Source organism: Pagrus major, chromosome 18 (genome assembly GCF_040436345.1).
Source record: "Pagrus major chromosome 18, Pma_NU_1.0".
Lineage (NCBI taxonomy): Eukaryota > Metazoa > Chordata > Actinopteri > Spariformes > Sparidae > Pagrus > Pagrus major.
The window spans coordinates 17341162-17366622 of record NC_133232.1 but is presented as its reverse complement, the minus strand read 5'-3'; the positions used below and the strand labels follow the sequence as shown (position 1 = coordinate 17366622).

Sequence of the window (25461 nt, the reverse complement as noted above, 5' to 3'; positions counted from 1 at the left end):
CGTGGATATAAGGTTTTCGAAGGTGCGACAAAGTATGTGGGAGTTATTAGCCAAAACGCACTTTCCTTGATAATAGCGCCACCTAGTGGTGCACATTCACAACAACAACAGATTATAAAATTTTTCGCCAAGCCTAATGACTTTGCCAAATAAAATCGACTTTTCATTCACATTCAGGCAGTGAAAAATGCGATCATTTTGGACGAAGGAATAAAATAATAATAATAATAATAATAATAATAATAATAATTAAAGCTGCAAGCAGCGATGAACGGGCCCTCGCAGTCCACGCGGGTCGGGGCGTGCTGCTGTCGCGGGATGCTGCCGTCGTTACATGCTGCTGTCGAGGCTTGTTCATGCAACAACTTCCGTAGAGGAAACAAAACTGAAGGCAGTGAAGCTGCTGTTTCGTTATTTAGCAATAAAAGCGCCACCTATTGGTCGATTTGCACGAAATTTAGTAGAAATGCTCATCGTGTCATGGAACACAATTGCCAAAAGTTTTGTGTTAATCAGACTGTATTTCATCAAGATACACAAGAATGTCTGTTTGACCACAATGTGCAGGAAATTGTTGTTTTATATTTTGGGAGTTCTGTGGACTAGCACATTTCTTTTAATAACTTTTTGTCAGGAGGGTCCACAGATGCTGCGTGCAAAGTTTGGTGCAAATTGGATAAATTGCCTGGGAGGAGTTCGAAAAAGTAGGTTTGCGACATTTGGCGAATTTGCGAATGGAAATTCAGTGCGAACGTGGGCGTGGCCTACATCACACGGTTCGGCTGTATTCAGGGAACATATAGATATAATGTTTAACAATGTGCACTATATTATGTGGGAGTAATTAGCAAAAAACGTTTTTTCTTGATAATAGCGCCACCTACTGGTGATTTTTGGTGTGTGAGTTATAGATGCCAGTCTATACCACCCCAATCAGTTTCATATCCATAAGTGTTATGGTGTGGGCACAGTGCCAATTATAAAATGAAACTGCCACCAGAGCGCCACCTAGTGTCAGATCAGTAAGACCTTTGTCAGTTGTCCTCAGGAGGCCATTGGCAATGAGTGTACCAAGTTTTGTGTTAATCCGACCAACCAATGTTGAGATATAAAATACTTCAATTTAAAGAGCGCCACCTAGGGGCCATCAGCCGAAATTTTGCACAGAGCCTAAGGGGCTCATGTGGAATTAGTATCCTGAGTTTCATGTCATTTGGACACACCAATGTGGAGATATGCAACACTTCCTGTTTTGACTGTAATCTACAGGAAGTTGTTATTTAATAAGTTGAGTATTCTTTGGCATATCAAAATTCTTTTAATAACTTTTTGTCCGAAGGGTCCACTGATGCTGTGTGCAAAGTTTTGTGCAAATTGGTGAAATTGCCTGGGAGGAGTTCGAAAAAGTAGGTTTTCGACATTCCGCGAGCTAGCCAAAAAAAACGGTAGGCGGAAATGGGCGTGGCCTATATCAGGAGATTCAGCACAATTCACTGAACGCATGGATGTAAGGTTTTTGAATGTGCGACAAAGTATGTGGGAGTTATTAGCCAAAACGCACTTTCCTTGATTATAGCGCCACCTACTGGTGAAAGTTCACAATGACAACAGATTATAAAATTTTTCGCCAGGTCTGATCTATATTCCAACTTTGGTGACTTTTGGGGTATGTTCAGGCAGTGAAAAATGCGATCATTTCGGAGGAAGGAAAACTAAAAATAATAATCATTACAATTACAATAGGGTCCTTGCAGTTTCACTGCTCGGGCCCTAATTAAAGCTGCAAGCAGCGATGAACGGGCCCTCGCAGTCCACGCGCGTCGGGGCGTGCTGCTGTCGGGACATGCTGCCGTCGGGGCATGCTGCTGTCGTGACATGCTGCTGTCGGGGCTTGTACTTGCAACAACTTCCATTGAGGAAATGAAAGTGAAGGCAGTGAAGCTGTCATTTCGTCATTTAGCAATAAAAGCGCCACCTATTGGTCGATTTGCACGAAATTTTGTAGAAATGCTCATCGTGCCATGGAACACAATTGCCAAAAGTTTTGTGTTCATCGGACTGTATTTCATCAAGATACACAAGAATGTCTGTTTGACCACAATGCGCAGGAAATTGTTGTTTTATATTTTGGGCGTTCTGTGGACTAGCACATTTCTTTTAATAACTTTTTGTCAGGAGGGTCCAGAGATGCTGCGTGCAAAGTTTGGTGTAAATCGGAGAAATTGCCTGGGAGGAGTTCGAAAAAGCAGGTTTGCGACATTTCGCAAATTTCCAAATGGAAATTCAGTGCGAACGTGGGCGTAGCCCACATCACACTATTCAGCTAAATTCAGGGAACACGTAGATATAAGGTTTAACAATGTCCGACAAATTATGTGGGAGTTATTAGTCAAAAACTGCTTTGTGTTGATAATAGCGCCACCTGCTGGTGATTTTTAGTGTGTGAGTTACAGGTGCCAGTCTGTACCACCCCAATCAGTTTCATATCCATAAGTGTTATGGTGTGGGCACAGTGCCAATTATAAAATGAAACTGCCACCAGAGCGCCACCTAGTGTCAGATCGGTAACACCTTCGTCGGTTGTCCTCAGGAGGACATTGGCAATCAGTGTACCAAGTTTTGTGTTAATCCGACCAACCAATGTTGAGATATAAAATACTTCAATTTAAATAGCGCCACCTAGTGGTCATGGGCCAAGATTTTGCACAGAACCTTAGGGGCTCATGGGGAAGTAATATCCTGAGTTTCACGTCATTCGGACACACCAATGTGGAGATATGCAACACTTCCTGTTGTGACCCGAATCCACAGGAAGTTGTTATTTAATAACTTGAGTATTCTTTGGCGTATCAAAATTCTTTTAATAACTTTTTTTCAGAAGGGTCCACAGATGTTGTGTGCAAAGTTTGGTGCAAATTGGTGAAAGTGCCCGGGAGGAGTTCGAAAAAGTAGGTTTGCGACATTTTGCGAGCTAGCGAAAAAAAACGGTAGGCGGAAATGGGCGTGGCCTATATCAGGAGATTCAACATAATTCACTGAACGCATGGATATAAGGTTTTTGAATGTGCGACAAAGTATGTGGGAGTTATTAGCCAAAACACGCGTTCCTTGATTATAGCGCCACCTAGTGGTGAAAGTTCACAATGACAACAGATTATTAAATTTTTCGCCAGGTCTGATCTATATTCCAAGTTTGATGAGTTTTGGGGTATGTTCAGGCAGTGAAAAATGCAATCATTTTGGCAGAAGAAAAAAAATAAAAACAAAAAATAATAATAATCATTACGATTACAATAGGGACCTCGCAGGTTTCCTGCTCGGGCCCTAATTAAAGCTGCAAGCAGCGATGAACGGGCCCTCGCAGTCCACGCGCGTCGGGGCGTGCTGCTGTCGGGCGTGCTGCTGTCGGGGCATGCTGCTGTCGTGACATGCTGCTGTCGGGGCTTCTACTTGCAACAACTTCCATTGAGGAAATGAAAGTGAAGGCAGTCAAGCTGTCATTTCGTCATTTAGCAATAAAAGCGCCACCTATTGGTGGATTTGCACCAAATTTGGCACAAACCTTCATGTGGGCATGGAAGACAAATCAAAAAAGTTTTGTGTTAATCGGACTGTATTTCATCAAGATATGCAAGACTGTGTGGTTTACCACAACGTGCAGGAAATTGTTGTTTTATATTTTGGTCGTTCTTTAGGCTATCACAATTCTTTTAATAACTTTTTGTCAGGAGAGTCCACAGATGCTGTGTGCAAAGTTTGGTGCAAATTGGAAAAATTGCCTGGGAGGAGTTCGAAAAAGTAGGTTTGCGACATTTGGCGAATTTGCGAATGGAAATTCAGTGCGAACGTGGGCGTGGCCTACATCACACGGTTCGGCTGTATTCAGGGAACATATAGATATAATGTTTAACGATGTGCACCATATTATGTGGGAGTAATTAGCAAAAAACATTTTTTCTTGATAATAGCGCCACCTGCTGGTCATTTTTGGTGTGTGAGTTACAGGGGCCAGTCTATACCACCCCTATGAATTTCATATCCATAAGTGTTATGGTGTGGGCACAGTGCCAAATATAAAAAGAAACTGCCACCAGAGCGCCACCTAGTGTCAGATCGGTAACCCCTTTGTCAGCTGTCCTCAGGAGGGCATTGGCAATGAGTGTACCAAGTTTTGTGTTAATCCGACCAACCGATGTTGAGATATAAAATACTTCAATTTAAATAGCGCCACCTAGTGGTCATGGGCCAAGATTTTGCACAGAGCCTTAGGGGCTCATGGGGAAGTAGTGTCCTGAGTTTCACGTCATTCGGACACACCAATGTGGAGATATGCAACACTTCCTGTTGTGACCCGAATCCACAGGAAGTTGTTATTTAATAACTTGAGTGTTCTTTGGCGTATCAAAATTCTTTTAATAACTTTTTGTCAGAAGGGTCCACAGATGCTGTGGGCAAAGTTTGGTGCAAATCGGTGAAATTGCCTGGGAGGAGTTCGAAAAAGTAGGTTTTCGACATTTCGCGAGCTAGCGAAAAAAAACGGTAGGCGGAAATGGGCGTGGCCTATATCAGGAGATTCAGCACAATTCACTGAACGCGTGAATATAAGGTTTTTGAATGTGCGACAAAGTATGTGGGAGTTATTAGCCAAAACACACTTTCCTTGATTATAGCGCCGCCGAGTGGTGAAAGTTCACAACGACAACAGATTATAAAATTTTTCGCCAGGTGTGACATATATTCCAAGTTTGATAAGTTTTGGGGTATGTTCAGGCAGTGAAAAATGCGATCATTTTGGCAGGAAAAAAAAAAAAAAAAAAATAATCACTACAATTACAATAGGGACCTCGCAGGTTCCCTGCTCGGGCCCTAATAATAATCATTCGAAAAACAATAGGGACCTCGCAGGTTCCCTGCTCGGGCCCTAATTAATGTTGTTAGTTACACCTGCGACCAACAGGTCAACATGTAAGGTCCGTAACAGCAGCTGCATTTAACACCGTCTAGTAATTGAATGTGCTGATACAGTGTTTCTTTACAAGCCACGTGTCATTTGCTGTATGCAGGGGCGAAAAGGTGATATCAACTACATGAAATTTAAAAGAGCAATTCCTGAGAGAGGACTTTCATTCAGGAGACAGCTGTGTGAAACCAGAAGTCAATGGTGAGTTCTTTTAACACACTAACGTAGTGAAGTTACGTCACTTAGGTAACGTAACAAAGGCAAAGTTACTTAGGTAATGTAGGTACGTTTGTAAAGGGAAGTTACAGAAGTAATGTAATAATTTTAACCCAAACCACAGTGTTTTCCTAAACCTAACCAAACTTTAACTGTACAGTGAGGGTCCTGTCGCTGTTTTGTTGCAATAGTCATGTTTTGGGAACGGTCATATATATTGTTACAGGAGATGCTAACAATCGACCTAGTCAGTAGTTTAGGTATGAGGATGTGATGGACGGCGGAGGATGTGATGTGATGTTGAAATTACAGTCTTGTTTTCAGTGATATATTTGGGGGAAATCATATTATTCCCAGGATTTTTAGGGGTCATGTTCCCCCTGATATACCCCCGTGGTTGTATGTGCATTACTTTCACAGTGCTTTGAATGGCGAACCCTGTCGCCAGTGGAAGCTGGTAGAGGAGCGCATAGAAATGCAACACTTTAAATGGCTATTGTCACAAAATGGCGGTGAGAAAAAATGAGGGAGGAATGCTTTTATTTTCCGAAGAAAACAATCCTTGCCATCTGGGGTTGGCCAGCTTGTTGGGGTTATGCTCTTGTTTTAATAAAGATAAGTGCTAAAAAAGAACAAATGCCGCACAGTTCAAATTCTCAGCTTAAAAACATGCTCGGTCTAAAAGTGTCTTATTGTCCCACACAAAGACTGTCAACAACATGGACGTGGTGTCTGTGATATCACTTTCTGGACCCTGGACTTTAGATTACTGCCTGATGCATTTAAATCACCCGCAGCAGGCGAGTGACAACAGCTGCCTGCTGCTATGAGGAGGAACCAAGTCAGTAAAGTTGGCAGCAGACAGCTAAACCATAATTATGCTGAAAGTTGCTCCAAAGCTCTGTAAAGCAGAGGGGAGCTGCTGATTCAGGTGGTTATTCTCTGTAGGTTCATCACTATGTGCAAGCTACAAGATTGTTTTCATGTCTCATTTGATACATTATTATAATAATATTGACTATAGCAGCTCTGATATTGAAACACTCCTTTTGAAGGGCCCACACACACAGGATGTACACAAAACCTTTATCAGCAGGATATTGTGTCTTTTTGTCCTCTGCAGGAAGCCAGAATGTTTTGTCTCTCTCTGTACCACTGTCTTTTTCCACACTGAAGAAATATGTGTCTCCAGAGCACGTGGAGCATCAAGGAAGCAACCAATTAGAAGTCAGACAAGATGTGATATGTTGGCTGCCAATGTGAAACCAGTCTAATCAGGAGTCATTCAATTAGAGCTGACGAGCTCTTCCCTCATTAGCTCTGCTGGAGCTGTGAACCACAGAGCTGTATAGAAAGCCCCCCTGTTTTAACAATCACCTCTGCAGTGGTTTGCTCTATCGCCTCACTGAAAGAAGGCTCTGGTTTTGGACCTGGGGCCTTTCTGTGACGATTGGTAGGTTAACTGGCGACTCTAAATTGCCCATAGGTGTGAGTGAGTGTGTGTCAGCCCTGTGATTGACCTGTCCGTGGTGTACCTGCCTCTCACTCAATGCCAGCCTGGATTGGCTCCAGCCCCCTCCCAAGACCCTCAACAATAAGCAGCTATGAGCTAATGGATGATGGACTGTTAAACATGCGGCAAAGAATGAGTGGCAATCTATTAAAATTGCCGCTCTGCACGATGAGGGAGAGAGAGGGGGGGGTGGGGGGGAATTAATTTTCTGATTGGGTTTCTTTTAATGAAGTTGAATGTCTGTAATCAACTCTTTGATGGTAGTGGGTGAGGGAAACCTGTGGTTTTGAAAATAGGGTAAAATGCATTTTAGTGAAATGTCTATTATAGCAATTACAGGCTACTTTGGAGAATGAATCTAAAACATCATCAGAAAAATCAGATTTTAAATACAGGAGTGGTGCCGTGTTCAGTAGTGATCCAAGCTTTTGTGCTTACAGCATCACAAGAAGCTTAAAACGATGTTTGGTTTCTCAAACTACTAGCATGACAAGTTCACTTGTTAATCATACAGTTCACTCAGTTTATTATTTTTTAAAAAAATTTTTGCATCTAAAGCAACTTGTACCTAAATGTACAACCTCTTATGTCAGGACTGATCTGGTCATGTGAAGAGCCAACAGACCGAGGAAGAGGAAGGAGAGAATAAGTCTACAATGTTGGAGGTATGCAGGGACTCATTAATACATTTTCATGTGAGTATTCAGGGAAATCATTTATTACAATCAGACAATTTGATATTATGCTTTGTGCAACCTTTAAATATATTAAACCCTTTAAATGTAAAACCTTTCCACATGATTACAAGATAAATTGGTTGCACTTCATTTTACAGGTCCACAAATGTCATGGTCAGGAGGTAGTTTCTTTCTTTCTTTGAAATTACCCCCAAATTACCACAATAATTACCCATTGTAATAAAAGCAATACTAATTCTGCCAGTTTCCAACAGTTCATAAAACCTGGTAATTTCTGTAATGCATTTCCAGGAAACTTCCAACTGATTTCTGCTGAACTTCTGCTGATCAACCATTCACATTCTGACCTAAAAAGGAATGAAAATGAAAATAGAGACAAAATACCCCATCATATCATTCTATCTTGTTATATCAAGCCTGTAGCCTTAATTAGCAAGAAAATGTACAATTACCGGTTTACATGTTGATTATACCTTATTTCAACTTTAGATGTACCTAGACAGGCATTTCAGCCGTTCATCCATCTCATCATGCGGTGGTCACAGGGGGTTGTCTGCCATAATATTCACTATTTGCTTGTGTTTGATAGATTATAAGCATTTTATGTAGCCAGGTTACAGAGATTAATTTAAGTTCTGACCAAAGCTGACCTATTCACAGGCAAAATCAGCCTTTTACTGCTGCTCAAAAACAGTAATATTTATTCTAAAATCTCTTCTCATTAGTATTTGTTTCACTCCCGAAGATCTGAAGTTAAAATCTTGACTCCAGACTCCAGCGTTTGCATTTGATTTAAATACATATCCATTTAAAATCAACTCTCCACTGCTCAATCAGACACTTTATTTAAAAAGCCTGATGCAGAGTTCTTTATTCACATCGTCTGTGAGAATATACCATGGGAATGGATAATGAGCTTCTGACAACTTTAAAACTCTGCCAGCGTGTTGGGACTGCTCAACCAGCCTGCTCACACTGGGGGAAACTCGCACGTTGGCCGTCTTGATCACAGCGCCAGTCCACATGTAAAAGTCAATAACGGCAGTGCGCATGAGGTTCTAGTGCTCATGCTACATTAGCTGTGTTTCTACCCAGCTGTCTAAACACACTTTTGAAACGTCATGAAGAATAAATCCAGTGTGTTTTAGCTGAGCTGTTGAGAGGATGTGGAGATGCAATTATGTGACACTTATTTAACATTACAATTATTAACACTTACTTAACTTTACGATTATTGAACATGTCTTTAACATTACAATTATTAACACTTAAATTATTGAACACCAGTGTTGGGGGTAAATTCTTACAAAGTAATCCGTTAGAGTACTCAGATTACTTTTTAGTTGTAACGTAACGCGTTAGTTCTGCATTTCAAGTTATCCATTATTTAGTTAGTGAGTTACCGACTGTGGGCTGTAAAGAGGGTTACAAAATGTACATGTACAGTTGGCTACACGGGGTCTGGACAATATACCCGACATGCACAACGAGTCGCAGAGGGATTACCGTAATTTTTCGGTAACTTTAAAGTACTCTAATGTGTTACTTCCTCAGTAGATAATGCAGTAACATAACAAGTTAATTTTTCATGGCAGTAATCTTGTGACTTAATGAGTTACTTTTAAAAGTAATGTTACCCAACACTGTTGAACACTTATTTGACATTACAATTATTGACACTTATTTTAGTAGAAGACAATAGTGATATATTAAAGTCATCATAGTTTTGACTGCAGTATTAGAATCAGGTCAGATTTCCCATCAGGGCTAATCGACACTTATTGCTTCAATATGTGTGTGTCCATCCATACATTTTAGTCTCTGTGTCCATGTGTGTTTTGTGTGTGTGTGATGCTAGGCCATATCTCTGAGAGCTTATTTGACTGCATGGTTACCTATGGCAATTAAACCTATAAATCTAGGCTGTCAGTGTGTTGGCCCTTTACCAAGGACACACACAAGCCTTTATACACACTGACTTAATATGTCTCAGGGTCTACAAAAAAGCTTTCCACCTCCTGATACATTTAGGGAAATACTTAATTAGATGGGATTTATATTTCTCCGAAAATGAACACTTTAAATTGGACTTTAACACGGGACTCCTTGTCTGTCTCGGTCTTTCTTCTTCTCATTTCTCTCCCACACTCTGAAGTCCATCGAGCTCTTTTCCACCGCCTCTCTTACTTTTTCAAGCGGCCTTCTCCTTCCCTCTTGAATTCTAATGTGCGGCTATATTCAATGAATTAATCATGCATGATAAAGTAGGCTAATAGTTGTTATGATGTAGAAATAAGAGTCCATTAGTGCTAATAAGAAGACTAGCCTGGCTCTTAGAATGTAATACAGGAAGGCCACTCAAAGGCTAAGGTCTTATTTATAAAGAATATTGTTGAGTGCAAAATCTGAGAAATGTTATACATTAACAGAACTCAATCTTATTGTAAGAGCGCACGTGTTGTCTAGTTACGGTCTGAATACACAGGAAAGTCTATATGCTTGTCACATTTAATAAATAAGAAGTTACTTAATGCAATATGTAGGAGGGTTTTATGTTTTCTTGCAATGAATTTAAAGATGTTGGGCTGGAAAGTCCTATGAGTTCAAATCTTCATAAAACCATACAAAAAAGCACAGCCCTGTAAAGTATTGCTTTTTAAGGGAGACACTGCAGGTGAATAGATTATAAAATGTTAACTAACAGATATCACCATGAAAAATTACATTATTTAGCATAATTTTGTATTACAAGTTTTTCTGAAACTTTGTTTAAATATGCAAATTGAGCATTATAAAATGTGCACTAATTTGCATACATCCTCAGAACAGAAATCTTAACAGTGGATAAAGCAAGGTTCAAAATCTGCATTTCATTTTGTTGATATATTAGAGTCAAAAGTTACAGAGGGAATTTTGGATGTCTCTTTTCTATCACTCTATAAATAGAAATAAAAAACACCATGTTTTTAGGAAAAAAATTCAGTCTATGAATGATAATAAACCAAGCACTCTAAGACCTCCAGAATATAATAACTGTTTAGTTTTGTATTCTGGTTTATATAATTAACTTTAATAAGATTAGTGTATGTCAGTCCTACTGAAGTGGAGATTTACGGCTCATGTTTAACTTCCAACTGTTTTATGTCTAACTACCGCAGGTCAGTCAATTAAAGTACATTTTTGGTTTTGTTTTTACATTCTGACCAATTTCTATAATTTCAGAAGATCAGTCCAACTTTGAAACCATTTTTCCTAAAGGTCAGTTAGCCACCATACATTTCTCTTTACTGACAAATACAACAAATGAAGTGACCAATTTCCCATTTTAAAACTCTGAAGTCTCAAGTTAAATGCCACTCTATTTATATTTATGAAGTCCCTGTGTAAGATAATTGTGTGTGTGTGTTTGTGTGCGTGAGTGAGAGAGAGAGATTGGTAGAGAAAGAGAGAGAGAGCCAAGATTGTTGATTGTTGAACAGGTGAAAGTGTAAATGGTTATAAAATGTACTTCAATTCACTGACCCGCAGAAGATGGACAGAAACCAGTTGGAAGTTTCCTGGAAATGTATTAAAGAAATTAACAGTTATTTATTAAGTGCTTGTTGGAAAATAGCAGAATATTATCATTAAATAATATTGGGGTAGTTACTGTGGTAATTGGGGGGTCATTTCAAAGAAATGTCAAATTACCACCTACTTACCATGAAATTTGTGCTCCTGTAAAATTGTTACCAATAAAATATCAGAAAACTTATTCCAAGAATAATTGTCTTAATATAATATAAGCAATCATTAGTTCACCTTTTTTTAAATCTGAAAATGCAATTATACAAGATATATCTTTAAATGCAGTTTTCTCAGAATTATTTTATATTTTAAATATGCAAATGATATACATACACATACATTTGCTTTCATTTTTCAAAACTGAAATCTAAACTAAAAATCTGTGTATTTTTGGTCATTTTCTTCCCACTAGCCTGAAACAAGACATGTTTCGCCCAAAATTGACCAGAACGCGAAAAAACTATATTTTGATGTGTACTTTCTCATAAAGACACAAATAAGACCACGACAACAGCAGGACCACTGGTTTAAACAGATTTTAATCCATATTTTAGAGACATTAAATATTTAAAAACAATGGAACTGCATCACAACTTCTGATCATCACATAGAACAACTTCATTATAAAAAGAACCATATAAAAGGCCAAAAGATAGCACTGATAGAAACAGAAAAACGGCTGAAGTTGTGCAACACATTTAAAAATACAATGCAATCCATGTTGGACGGATGTGTTCTCAGATGTTACTGTTATAGAAATCTTTACCATGTTGTGTTTAGCCAGTGATGTACATCAGAACCACAGACAGATTTGTCAGGCTGAATCAGAGGCACGTGTTGCTGCCTTTCTCCAAACCACCAAAATCTGTCTTGAAATATGCTAATTTGACCATATTTGGATGCCCAACACTTACAGTGTATTATTTTAATATCAATAAATGCCACATGAATTTTAATTCTGTTATATAATTGAGATAACCTAAGTAGATCAAGACTAATGACAGAAATCTACGAGTTTTAGAAAATCTTTGCACCTTTTAAAGACAAAATTCAGAGTTGTGGAGTTAACTGATCGGAGCCTATTCTACATCTGAGATCAGCTGACAGTTTCTCACTGCAGGGAACAGACTGACTGACTGAAAACATGAAAGTGCTCAGAGTCAACACAGTTTTTAACTCGGCAGTTTTACGGCTTGTTTTCACCTGGGCCATTTTGAATCACTGCATGATTTTACAGTCTTGTGTCCCAGGAGGGATACAATAATAGCTATTACAAAATCAAACCAACCATGGCTAGAGGTTAACATGATTTCAAACTGGTTGACTAGTTAAAATCATCATGCTTGCTTTTTAAAGTTGTCTTGATCACTGTAAAATTGATAGGGAACAAGTTGTCTAAGATTAGTTGACAAATAGGTTTTTAATAATGGACAGTACTTAATGTTTACAACTACATTACCAGTTCCTTCTCATTCCCAGGGGTCAAATACCAACTTTTTGTTACACCTCTTGGAAACTCAGACACACAAGGTACTCTTTGGTGTCTGTATAAACTCTTTGTAAACCCATCCTTTAGATATTAATTGCTGGGAGTAACTGCTCCAACACGTCATTAACTCTAATATTAACTCAACATAGTCTGAAGAGCGACAAAGCGTGTGTAGGGTGGTGGTTGGGCTGGATGAATGAGTCAAACACAGGACTTTACCAGAGAGATTGCTGTTTGGCTCCCATGTGAAACCAAGAGTGTAGGATCTTTTCCTAAACCAAGTAGTTTAGCTGCCTTAACCAAACCAAACTGCAACCGTTTCACAAAGTTAACTACGTTAGAGTTGCTTTCTGGCAGTGTTGGTATTTGACAACCTGGCTATGAAAATGGGATGACATTACCAGAACAAAATGGCTCTGTGTTAAGTACTCTGTAAAGAAATCGCACAACATTTTGGGTAATTCGCCCATTCACTTTTTTCCATGAGTTTGATTTGACGTTTGGTACCACTATCATTTCTGTGTTAAAGTTTTTGACAAGTTGGGAATGAAACTCAATCAATCAACTTTTCTGACAACTACTAGCTTTAAGTATGGAGAACTCTGAGGTGACACAGCTAATCTGGTCCTTCCAAAGTCCAGTGATCCAACAGCCATCACATCTAAAGGGAGAGTTTTAGGGAGAGTTCGCTGCTTTTTTTTTTTAGTAGTTTTCTTTAGTGTATGGTTTAAACAAAAGAGGTATGTTTTAATTAGTGAACTTTAGGTGCTACACAGATATTTTAACTTAACTTAGAGAGGGGCAGGCTAGCTGTTTCCTAATGCTTCCAATCTTTATGCTAAGCTAGGCTAACTGGCTTCCCCGTCTGCTCTATTTCGATCTAGGTCCGCACTCATTAAATTTTCTTATCTAACTCTTGGAAAGAAATTGCATAAAAAGCGTAATTGCCAAAGTGGTATATTCTGTTACAGCTGAACATAAAAATTGTCCAACAATATTGCAAGATTTTATTAAGGAACTTGAAAAGGACCGATGATTGTGTCACTACTTAGTCATACTGCATAAATGATTATGTAACATGTTAGCAGTCATTTTCTGAAGCTGACCTGTGTGGTTGTGAAAGCATGTTATTGTCTCCCTCCAGTGACCTTAACAAATGATTATTGGACAGTTAGACTTATTTCAGATATATCTTCCTAACACTGTTGCATGACTCCGACAGTACAACTGAGGACAATCAAATGAAAAAAACAAACAAACTAGAAAGTAAAGCAGCTTTCTGGTAGATTATATGAATTTAAGAAGAAAGAAACCCCTTTATTGTCCTTATGAATACTGCTAGTTCATTTACTGTGTGAGGCGGTTTTGGCAATATCCTCAACAATCCAAGTGTATCTGTGATTTTCTGAAATGCAAACAAATATTAGAGACACTCATCAGTACTGGAGAGATTATCAGCGTATTATCGGCTTGTAACCATCTGTTGTCAAAAAATAAATCAGTCTGTTTTGCTCTCTATTGTAATCACCACAGCGGCGACGTTGTTTCTGTCACTGCTGCTCTTGATAAACAAGTTGACAACTGTGATAATGTAACAGGAGCTAATGAGAGATTTAATAAGATGTCAGCAGAATAAAAGGCCATGCTGAGGCAGTCTGTCTCTGAAATGTTTCAGAGTATATTGACATTGCATATAGTCAAATGAACTGTTGCATGAATTCAACATTTACCATAACCATCATGTGACATGTAGCATAGTGGGATGAAACCGATGCTTCCCATAATGTCACCAATGCAATGTTTTTGACATTTTACAGCAAAATATTGTATAAGTATATTGTACCGCTGCGTATAACCAAAATAAGGACCATTGTGTGAAATTAACAATAACCATATAGTAACATCACTGTTTCACCATAAAACAAAACAACATCGAACATCATTGAATTGGACTGTGCAACACTGTGGATCAACTATTGACTAGAGACGACTGAGGTCTAACAGAAACAGTGTGTGGGTTTTGTTCGTTGGCTGTTGTAGAAGTTCATTGGCTTATTGGGACAATTTGGCTTTAAATAACAACAAAAGAACAACTTTAAAAGGCATTTTTGTTAAAACACAGGGAATAACGTTTATCCAAAATGTTCACCAGTAAACATTTTCAGGCTTTCAGATAAAGAACCATGAGTCCATTTTAAAGGAAAAGTCTGACATTTTCATGCACTAATTTGCAGATAGTTACCACTCTCACGTCTGCGTGCTAAATATGAAGCTAGGGTCAGTAGCCAGTAAGCTTAGCTTAGCACAAAGACTGAAAACAGAGGGAAACAGCTAGCTTGTCCAAAGTTTACAAAATCTGCCTACCACAGGCCATCCTCGACCATAGAGGTGGACAATGAAATCAGCTTATAACGATCCATATTTATGTTTGTTGTTAAATGGCGGCCTCTAGTGGCTGTAGTAATTATTACAGCTGCAAAGGAGGAAGTAAGGAGAAGTAGCACTAAAAGCAAAAAAAGTGTGTATAGTAATGAGGTCAGGAATAGATGTCAGGTTAATTCAATTTCATTTAGGAGACCGCAGTTCGTGTCCAGTTTGAAACCAGAGGTCAACTGTGAGTTCTTTCAACTTACAAACGTAGTGAAGTTACATAACGCACCGTAACAGTTCCTTATGTAACATAGTGTAAGAGAATTTACAGAAGTGACATAAGGATTTTAACCCAAACCACGACTTTTTCCTAAACCTAACCAAACTGCAAGCATACCGTGAAGGTCCAATATGCCTATCGCTGGTACGCTGAAAGGGTTATGCCGTTTGATACGGCCAAACAAATAAAATCTCGATCCATATGTATTTTTTCATCTACGAAAGGCAGGAAGAATGAAACCTAAATAAAACATGATTGAAACATCATCAAAAAACGCAGGCTATACCATAATGCTCCAGACTGTGTTTGATACTTCTTGATGCTTTAACTGTCCCATTCACTTCGAGATCCACCTGCCATCATGACAGTTAACTACTGTAAAACAGTAAATCAAAATGACATTTGACGGGACTATCATGACTCACAACAATAAAGTAGCAGCTAACACCTACGTTACCTTCTGACAGAAAGTAACCCTTTAAAGCAGGGTGTAATAATGTGATTGTCACAATGCAACATTTTACACATTGTTTAAAAAGTTGAAATGAATCCTTTTAATTTGAACCAATACAAACTAGATACAATGTGTAAAAAAAGGTGCTAGTAGGTGGATATTTTTATTTTACCTTTAGAAAAACCAAGCTAGCTGTTTCCCACTGTTTCCCGCTGTTATGCAAAGCTAAGCTAACTGGCTGCTGGCTCTAGCTTAATGCTTAACATACAAACATGACAGTGGTATCAATCCTCTCATCTTAATCTCTGTAAGAAGATAATTCGAGTGTTTAAAATGTTGAACTTTTCCTGTTGACTGACTTGATGTTCTTAAACATCTTAGTTGTTAGCTTTAGTGTTGTGCATTCGAAGTGGCTCCGTATTTTCAGGTGATGTTGAACATTCACACTGTAAATGACTTTGTGACAAGAAATACATTGACTGTTTGTTTTTTTTTCCTTTTTCAAAATGGACACAAGTAGTTCTTGGTCTGAAGCTATCATTTATTGCATGCGATGGTTTAAATTTTTCAGGCATTTCAGACAAACCCATACTTGCTCAAATCATCAATATAATAAAATAAAACAGCAACCGATGCAAATTTGACATGTTAAATCACACATTTTTCTTAAAGCCAAACCCTGGTGTCGTCATAAACGCCAGTAAAAAGCTTGTGGAAACATTTGATTTTACGAAAAACAATCTCATATTTATACCAATATGGTATGGAAAATCATTTAGATTAATTCTTTGTTCTTAAATAAATAGAGCAATTCCCACTGGACACAAATAGAGGCACTTGAGTTTCTTTTTTTTGTCAAAGTGAAAATTACTTTTCACATCCGCATTGTCTTCCATACACATTCAGCGATGGTCAAATGATCCAAAACTTAAAAACTCATGCTTGATGCGCTGGATTTACAGAGACCATGAAAAAATAAATCTACAATTTTAAGTCTTGATAGCACATGTGAAAACAGAGGAGACACTGCATGGACACAAAATGGTCTCCCTTTGTTTGTATGTGCCATAAAGGGTTAAAAATCAGATTATGTTTGGTGCTGTGTAAATGCAGCCATAGCCTGTGCATGGACACACAGTCATACACACACTCTTTCTCACACACACACATATATAGATACCCTATCTTCTTGTTTCAATTCCTCATTCATTCACATTGATTCATTCACAAGACACTAAAAAATACAAACAAACACTGTTTTCAGGAGTCACAGTCTGTACATTATGGTACACAAACATCATTATTGTCCAGTCAGGTAATGATTTAAATAGACTTGACAATCAGCTGTACATGTATACACACTAACAACACAACACGACAAATGTTGGGAAATGACTACAAGATCTCCGACAGGTGATTTGATCTCATTAAGCGCTGTACAAAGTCGCTGTCGATGCGCAGACGTCTTGACATCAGGGCAGGAAAGCCAATGTGAGATTTTCACCCTGTTTACTTGATCTGCGCTTGATCATGGCTGGGGGCTTAATTAGAGCCAAATCAGACTGAATCTTGTAGTTTTTTCCCCCCTGTACTGTAAGTGTTTTACACCTTAGTGGGCGGGATACTCTGGGAAATAGAACTGAGTGTAATTTCACCAAAGCCCATTACCAGTAAGAGAAGAACCAGACAAATGCCTTTTTTTCTGATGGAAGAAAGACCTCATTTGTAGGACCAGGGAACTGAGTGCTTGTTCTGCTGAGCTGTTAACTCCTCCGGACTGCAACTCGACCAGGCGTTATAATCCTCAGTCTACCTCGACACATTTTAATGGTAGGGTTATCTTGATTGGACTGTACTGAGAGGCTCCACATGTGAGATCTTACAGCTTCCATTTAAACAAACCACTGACTCAGGTCACATGGGAGTTTCTTGATGGAAACTGGACAAACTGAGGCTATCCTGATAATCATAGATGCTTTTGAAGCTTTAAAAATATTAGTTTCATTACATGAATAGGTTAGGGGTCAAACCCCGACACCTTTTTGGACTTGGTCTGGTCAAATTAATTATTTATTAGATAGTTTAACTAATTAAAAATGGCCCATCATTTTATGGCTGCTTTCTGTTAGGACAACTTTAAAGAACTCTGTCGTCTTTTACTAAAATAAAAATGAAAAGGGGTATTTAGAAAAGCATATTTATATTTCTTTATATATTGCATCTATATACCTGATTGGTTTAGCGACACCTGTGTTTACTGGTGGTAAAGCTAACGTCTTTATAATACTGATCCCTAGTGCACGTGCATATCATTTGAATCCAGTGCAGAAACGGAGGACTCCACCAGTGACGAGACAGAATACAGGTAGGCTATTTGACAAGAGTAAATCCAGTTAAAGGTGCACTATGTCATCTCGGAAAGAAAAACCTAACTCAGTTCATATTTACAATAATGATAAGGTAATAATACAAACTCAGAAATGGTTATCTAATATATATCTATACAAACAAGCTGTCCTCAAGGGGAATAAGGTCCCCAGAATACTGTTTGGCAGCTATGTAGAAGAGTCCTACTGACATATACAAAGTAAAGTATGAAACTGTGTTGTCCGATGAGGGCAGTTTGTTCATTCATTGTATGCGGTCATGAAAATCAATAAGTGAAGAGTTTTCTCTTCAAATTTCTTTCTCAAAACTACATAGTGCACCTTTAACAGCTACAGCAGAATAAATGTGAGCCATAAAGAAAGTATCAAATCTTGAGTTTGATGTGATGAAAGATCAAGATTTTTTTTTTACTTTAAAAAGTTACTTTTGACTGATTGTCAACAACAGATGGTGACTTTTCAGCAGTGATTCTTCAGAAGCCACTTTGCGTCTCTGTGACGTTTGTTACATTTCTGAAGGAAAACACGACACCGGCAGCTTCTAGCTTCTAACTGAAATAGAAGCAGAGGACGAAGTTCAGTCTCTATCAATTCAGCTCTAGTGGTTGTTACGGAGCCCTTTCCTTGACCAGCGTGGTCCGTATCTGATGGATTGGACCGGTACTCCACTTGGATCGATATGAACCTGAGGCTTTAATTCTCGTCCCAATCACAGATATGTTTCTGGGCCACTGCAGGAGCAGATGAGCCTCTGTTGAGTTCCTTCCTTCCCTTCAGTCTCTTTAATCACATCAGCCTCTCAGATTTCTTTTTTGAAAATACCTTTTCCCTTCCATCTCTGGTTCTTATTTCTATACAGGGAGGTTTGTAACATCTATTCGGCCCATTAGGAATTAAAGCTTCCTGCACTGAGCATCAGCTACATTTTTTAGTATGCTAATTAGTATTGTGTGATTCACAGTTGAAATTCCCAAATGTAGTTACTGTTCAGGCCTAATTGCAGGTGGATTACAGCTCAATTAATGGACCCAGTCTATGCCGTTACTTTACCATGGGTGGTGTTGGGTCATTTGAAGGATCCCTGCGGGAACTGAAGCATCGTCCTGAGTCTCATCTTACTTGTTATCCCAGTTCTAGCTCCCAGGCCCATTTCCTTTTTTTTTTTTTGTTATAAAAATGTTTGGCTCCAGTCCAATCCTTACAGCAGGTGAGCCTCTATGCGGAGCCAGTGAAGTCCCTGTCTGATGTATCGGACCAGCTCAGTCATGCTGCTCTGCTGACTCAACGGCTCCATCACCGAGTCCAGCTCCTGGAAGAACTCTACAGGAGGGTGGACAAGAGACACAGTCACTGAGGGTTATTCTGTCTGCTGCTGCCTGTGCTGGAAAGAGACACAGTAATAGAGTGTGGATGGTTTTTCTGATGGTGCTGTTGTTGAGTCAGGTGAGTCATTCATCCATAACCTTGTTGTCCAACACTTTCCATAAATTACTGTGTGTACTGTACTGTATGTGTATCAACAGAATTTGAACAGTTCTGATGTTATATATACTGAAATTAGCATGCTATCCAACTAGCCACAGCCTGTCTCGGTCCAAAGCCTCCGAGCTAGTGGTGTTAACACCAACAGTCCCCCGATCCTCTGAGCCCCAAGTCTGGACTGCTAGCTGCAGGGCTAACTGAACTAACTAGCTTATGGCAGCTAGTGAGCACAGTTGGCAACAGTTAGCGGAGCGGTAACTCTGATGATAATCTGCCTCCTATTTGTTTTTAGCATGAATTTAAAAGTTTGCCTATTCTTACATATTGCACCTTTAATGAAGTAAAGTAAAAGTGTTTTTATTGTAAGAATTCAACCCTAACTTTAAATCATTAGCTTTATATAGTGGCTCGGGCAGCAGGATAGCTGAACTTGCTAATTAGCTTTAAATGTTTGTTTTTCTGGGTTGCACAGGCAGAATGATGGGTATCCTGACATGCTGTCAGCATGCTAGTTAGCTAAACACATTATCTGCACGCTGGTTTATTCGGTGGCTTGGGCAGCATGAGGGTTAGCTTGACATGTTAGGAGCATGCTAGTTAGCTTAACATGTTGTTATTTGGTTGTTGTTTGCTAGAAGGCTGTTAGCTGATAATGTTAGCGACGGCTATCGTGGACAAAACTGAATATAACTTGCTACAGAGGGCTGTGTTGGACGTGTGGGTGCAGTTAAAGAGGGCTGTGGTTTGGGGACCATGTAAAACTTCATAAACAGATCTTTAGTGAGCTTGAAACCACAGCAAAAAAAGATTTTTCAATGGCAATGTTTAAAAATTGATCTTAAGATGCATATAGTCATGTAAATTAATGTAGTTGTATTCCTACCTTGGCTGTCAGTGGCCAGTCTGTCAGCCGTCTCCCAGTGTTCATAGCTCCGCAGGATGTTGTTGGTGATGTTAACGTGACTGGCAGCCATGTGGTGAATCCGCTGTGGAATAGCCACACTTCCAGACGAGCCGTGGGCACCTCCCGATCCTCCTCCTGCTCCTCCACCTCCTCCTCCACTGCTGGCTGGAGAGGGGCTGAGTGAGAGGGGGGATGGAGTCCCATTGACCCTGGAGAATAATGAGAGGCAGTGAGTCCCAGTGACAAGAGAGTGGGGCGATCACAGCTTTTGTAATTATACAGCTGCTTGCTGTGGCCAGTTACAACACTGATGAGAGTGCTGAGACTGAACCAAGACATTAAACCAAAACAATGAGCTGAAAGACACTAAAACTCTCTCATGAACTGAGGGGAACACCAGAGTTGGTGAAATCAATTAATCACAACTACATTAATGATAATACATTATGCACATGTTCATAATGTTGCACATTAGTGATGGTAAAAATCTTTTGTTTTGGCTTTGACTTTGCAAGGAACTTTATCAAATGTAATAAAGGAGTAATCATTCGAAGCCTTAAGGCTATTAAAAGTGATAAAGGTGAGAGGGTGTGTGGCACTTCTGACATCCACTGTAAAGTAACATCAGTCATGTTGGTACAAACTGCTCCCCCTGCCTCGCACAGCTGGGCGTGTGGCTGTGGCAGTGATGTAATGTCTGTGATGTGGCCTTGACCCTCGCTGACCCAACGACTTGTGCCTGATTCAGTGCTGCGCGCACACAGACAAGCCAAACACACACGCCGAGCTCCAGTCCTGCTGTTGTGCAGTGTCAGAGCTGTCCAAACTCATTAGCTTCACATCCACAGCTCCTCCACCCCTCTCCTCCTCCATCTATCATCACTCCTTCTCACCCCGGCACTCGGCAGCCCCTCCAGTGTTCTCCTACACACATCTACAACAAATCAATCCCTTTATTTGCTTCCTGAGGGGTTTGTTTGAGGAAGTGGCTGTCAGAGGCTGCATGGTATTTTGCAGCAAAGCTCCGGTGAATTATACATTCTCAATTATCTATGTGGATGAAGGGGGGGGACTGCATGTCTGTTTGTGTATACTCACTTCCCAGTGGTCCTCCAGGGAGAGGGTGCTTGGTGGGAACTCTTGGCGGAATTCTGGGTCACAAAAAGACAAATTTATTAAATCGTGTTTTTTATGGTTTACGGTATCTGCTTTACAGGAGAGTGTGAGGCAGAAGTGACAGCATGCACCAGAGGTCATATTTTACAGATTATAGCCTGCTCTGTCAGTGCTGGAAAAGGTTTGGCCACACCAATTCTCACTCTGGTTAGTTTGTACTACTTTAAACCAATCAGAATCGTCTTAGGCGGCGCTAAACCCAGGATGCAGTGACAATGCCCCTGCATATTAGTGTCGGGGTGAACTTGTTTTGCACATAGGGAGGCAAGTCCTGGTATTAAAATGGCTAAATCCCTGCAAAGAAAAGGTAACAGCTGCCAGCTTGTTAAAGTTTGTACCGTTGGTGACCAGATTAGAGTTTGGGTACCAGCGTGTCTGTTGCTAGCTCGGGTGCTCGGGTTCTTGTAGGATGCAGCCTGAAACAGCCGCCCAATTTTAGGCCTTATACCAACAGTCTATATCTGGTAAGTCTGACTAATGTCTGTGTAATTTCAAGCTACAGCCAAGAGAAGATTATCTTAGATTAGCTCTGTCTGACGGTAACAGAATCTAAGTACCAGCACCTCTAAAGCACAATTACTAACACGTTATATCTCATTTGTGTAAAGTGTAAAAATGACAAGTTGTGGTTTTACACAGATTTGCGGATGTTTTAACTACTAGTCAGTGCTAACGGCCCGCAAACTGTAGCTTATATTTAACAGACAGATCAGGGGAACAATCCTTTCTTCTTTTCTTTTTTTTTTAATATTAGTGCCGTATAGTGTGAAGACATACAATCAAATACTACAGGGGTGCAACGTGGGTGATTAACAAACAACAGAACAATACAAACAATCCTTTCTTCTGACTCTCAGCAATACAGTGAAACATATTTCAACAAGTGTTCAACTCTTTATCTATTTATGGGTTTAAAGGTCCAAACTATAGGAGGCAGTATATCACCAGAGTAACAGACAACTGCTGCTCTTTGCTAGCTATTCTTGGCTGTAGATAGCTACCGTTAGCTAATTAGCTCATATACGTATCTCCCAACTGAAACTACAGGGGCTTTCAGACTGTTTCAAAGTGGTATTAGGAAACAGGACGGGTCGGGGCTAGCTGGTTAGCATGCTAACATCAGTAGATGTCTCTGCAACACAATGTGTAGACGTCTTTGACATGACGTCAACTCTGTTGTTTCTTCACACTGTTGATAATGTTAGTTTTTGACTTTTTGAATGTTTTAAAATTAAATTCTGGCCTTATCTCACAAGTTGCTCCTTGAACAAGGTCAGCACACATTAATAATCGCTGATGTAAACACACCAGAGTTAGCCAAAAGGCTATTTGCAATCCGTAAAGTGATAAAACAAGGCATGAAAGCTCAACTAATTGGATTAACTCTGCAGTAATTACCTTCAAATAACATTTTTTCAATAATACAGTAGATTAAAATACAGACTGGTTAAATCTATTATATATTTTAGGTTTAAACCCTTAATTGAATCAGTGACATGTAAAGCCACTGTAGACAAAAACCTGTTAATATAACATGAGCCGAACCCCACTGAGCGACCAGTTTGCCCCGTACAGTATTTGTGATTTCTGATCATTAAATTTTTTAATGTTACACAGTGACAAGCACTTAAAATCCACATTAATGTGTCATGTGGATTGCAGAACTGCTGAGTGTTTCTGTGCCGTTTCTTTTTTAAAACGAACGGCTCCGACTGATCTCACTTATTTTTTTCTCCCTCTGTCAACACATACTGTATGTACACAGCCTGCGCACACATACACAGCTAAACCCCCAGCCAGTCCCTTTGCAGAAATCCAATCCCATCAATGCAAATGCGGCACTGTGATAATGACATACTCAGTAATTAATTACACTAAACATAATTAATCAAAACAAGCACATTAAACCCTAACAATCCACTGTGATGATTGATGGAGCTAATTAATACATTAATATCAAAGAGAAAGAATGGATTTTAATAACGCCATGCAAAATTAATGCACAGGCACCATGAAAATGAATATGAAATGTATTTGAGGGATTGTAATTAGCTTTTCATGTTTTCCAGCCACAGAGGGAGAAAATGAGCGAGAACGGAAGGAAATAAAGTCCAAGTGTGTGTGTGTGCGTGTGTGTGTGTGCGTGTGTGCGCGCGCTCGTGTTACCTTGAAGTACTCCATGAGCGACCGCGAGTACTTGACAGCGTGGTCTTTCTTCAGATGGAACATCCTCAGATACAGCAGAGACAGACAGCGGTTACTATGGAAACAAAACCATTAGACGGCAGATGAAACCTCCGTACAGATTCTCTTTAAAGCTCCATGTCATCCACACAAAATGCACCCGGACTTCAAACACGCCCCACAAGTCTTCGTGGATTAGGAAGAACTTCAGTGAAGTAAAGAATGTGGGAAATGCATACCACTACTATGTGATAGTGTAAAAAAATCCACTTCAGATCTTTTTCTTCTGAGTCGTAAGTTCACAGTTAAATTAATTCACAGAGCGCACAAAGGAAGAAAAAAACACTTAAAGACAAAGATTTTGAGTGTATTCAGCGAGGCCTCTTGTATGAACAGACTGGTTTTTAAATGTCACGGTCAAGTGATCGAGAGAGAATTTGTCACAATCGCCAACTTTCTCTGCCCAGAACGCCGTAGAAGTCGTGTACAGATTGTCTCCGCAGATAAACAGATTTGACTGAAGAACCTTTATCTGAATGAGTGTGGAGTTTCTCACTCCAGCAGCTGCCTCACAGCCTTTCTTTCTTTCCTTCTTTCTTTCTTTCTTTCTTCCACAGCTCTTTTAATTAAATTTCATATTTTACATAAATTGCGAGAAGAACATTCCCACCCTACAACGAACATCCCTCACCCCCTGCTGTCACACGACAGGTAGACTCGCTCCACTTTATAGAAGAATTCATCATGATATGCATGTATGTCAGAGAGTACAAAATGAAAACCATAATTAATTCGAGGCACTTAGTAATGTAAGAGAAACAGAGAAAAGAAAAGCATTTGATTTGAGTTATAATGGCAGGTGAAGCAGAAGCAGCATTTCCAGGTCTGAAATGTTGCCTCACAGTCTTTATGCGGGTTAATGTCGGGTCGCTGAACTCAACAGTGTATCATCTCCTTCTACAAGCCTATAATATTCACAACCTAAGTGATTAAACACTTTTCTTTAGAAGGACGGTTTTTAGCAGCCATAATTACGGCATTACGGCTTATTGATTTGGGTCCCGTAATGCAGCTACCGACACGGCTAAATTTGTTTTCGTCTGCTGATGGATGTTTAACGGCATGAAGCTGCAGCAGCTCTCGGGTTGTGTTTTTGTGAATGAAACGTATCCACAAATAGAGCACAGCAGGTAGCCTTAAGAAGGAGTTTGAGGGTCTTTATTGTGCCAACGATCGCATCTCATGAACGCACAGCTACGCCTGAACAGGTTGAAACGAGGAGTTTACGACAACTTTGTGCAGCTGAAATGGATTTCTGAATCAAACTTGCAACAATTGTAAGAGTAAACCCCACACAAGTGAGAGTAAGGGAGATTTAGACTAAGAATACAGAAATGTTCTTGCAGTAGACCCCAAAACAGTGTTCTTCAATCATGGTTGTCAGGGTCCTCTGCCCTGCATGTTTCCTTACTCCGGCACACCTGATTCAAACGATAGGCTCTTTACCGAGCTCTGCTGGAGTCTGATAACAACCAATTCATTTGAATCAAGCGTGTTGGGGATAGGAAACATCTAAAACATGCACGACGAGACAACCAGGATTTAGGAACACCGCCCTAAAGGGTTTAAATTCACATTTTTCTCTTCTATGTAGTGCTGTTCATCCATCTAGATTGTTTTGGTGTGAGTTTATAGATATCAGCCATAGAGATGTCTGTCTTCTTTTGAATTTATGGAAACTAGAGGGCATAAAAAGAGGGGGTACCTTACTAATCTAAATA

At 39.6% G+C, this 25461-nt stretch overlaps 1 protein-coding gene across 1 annotated transcript in view; it reads right to left on the bottom strand.

Moving 5' to 3' along the window:
• Positions 1–19132: 19132 nt before the first annotated feature.
• Positions 19133–25461, bottom strand: part of aff2 (AF4/FMR2 family, member 2) — a 168436-nt gene continuing 162107 nt past the window's right edge. Inside the window, exons 24-27 of the mRNA XM_073487330.1 lie at positions 23663–23756; positions 21419–21471; positions 20300–20529; positions 19133–19254 (exon numbers count right to left, since the gene is read on the bottom strand). Of these exons, the coding sequence (XP_073343431.1) occupies positions 19133–19254; positions 20300–20529; positions 21419–21471; positions 23663–23756 (499 nt within the window). The remainder of the gene's footprint in view (positions 19255–20299; positions 20530–21418; positions 21472–23662; positions 23757–25461) is intronic.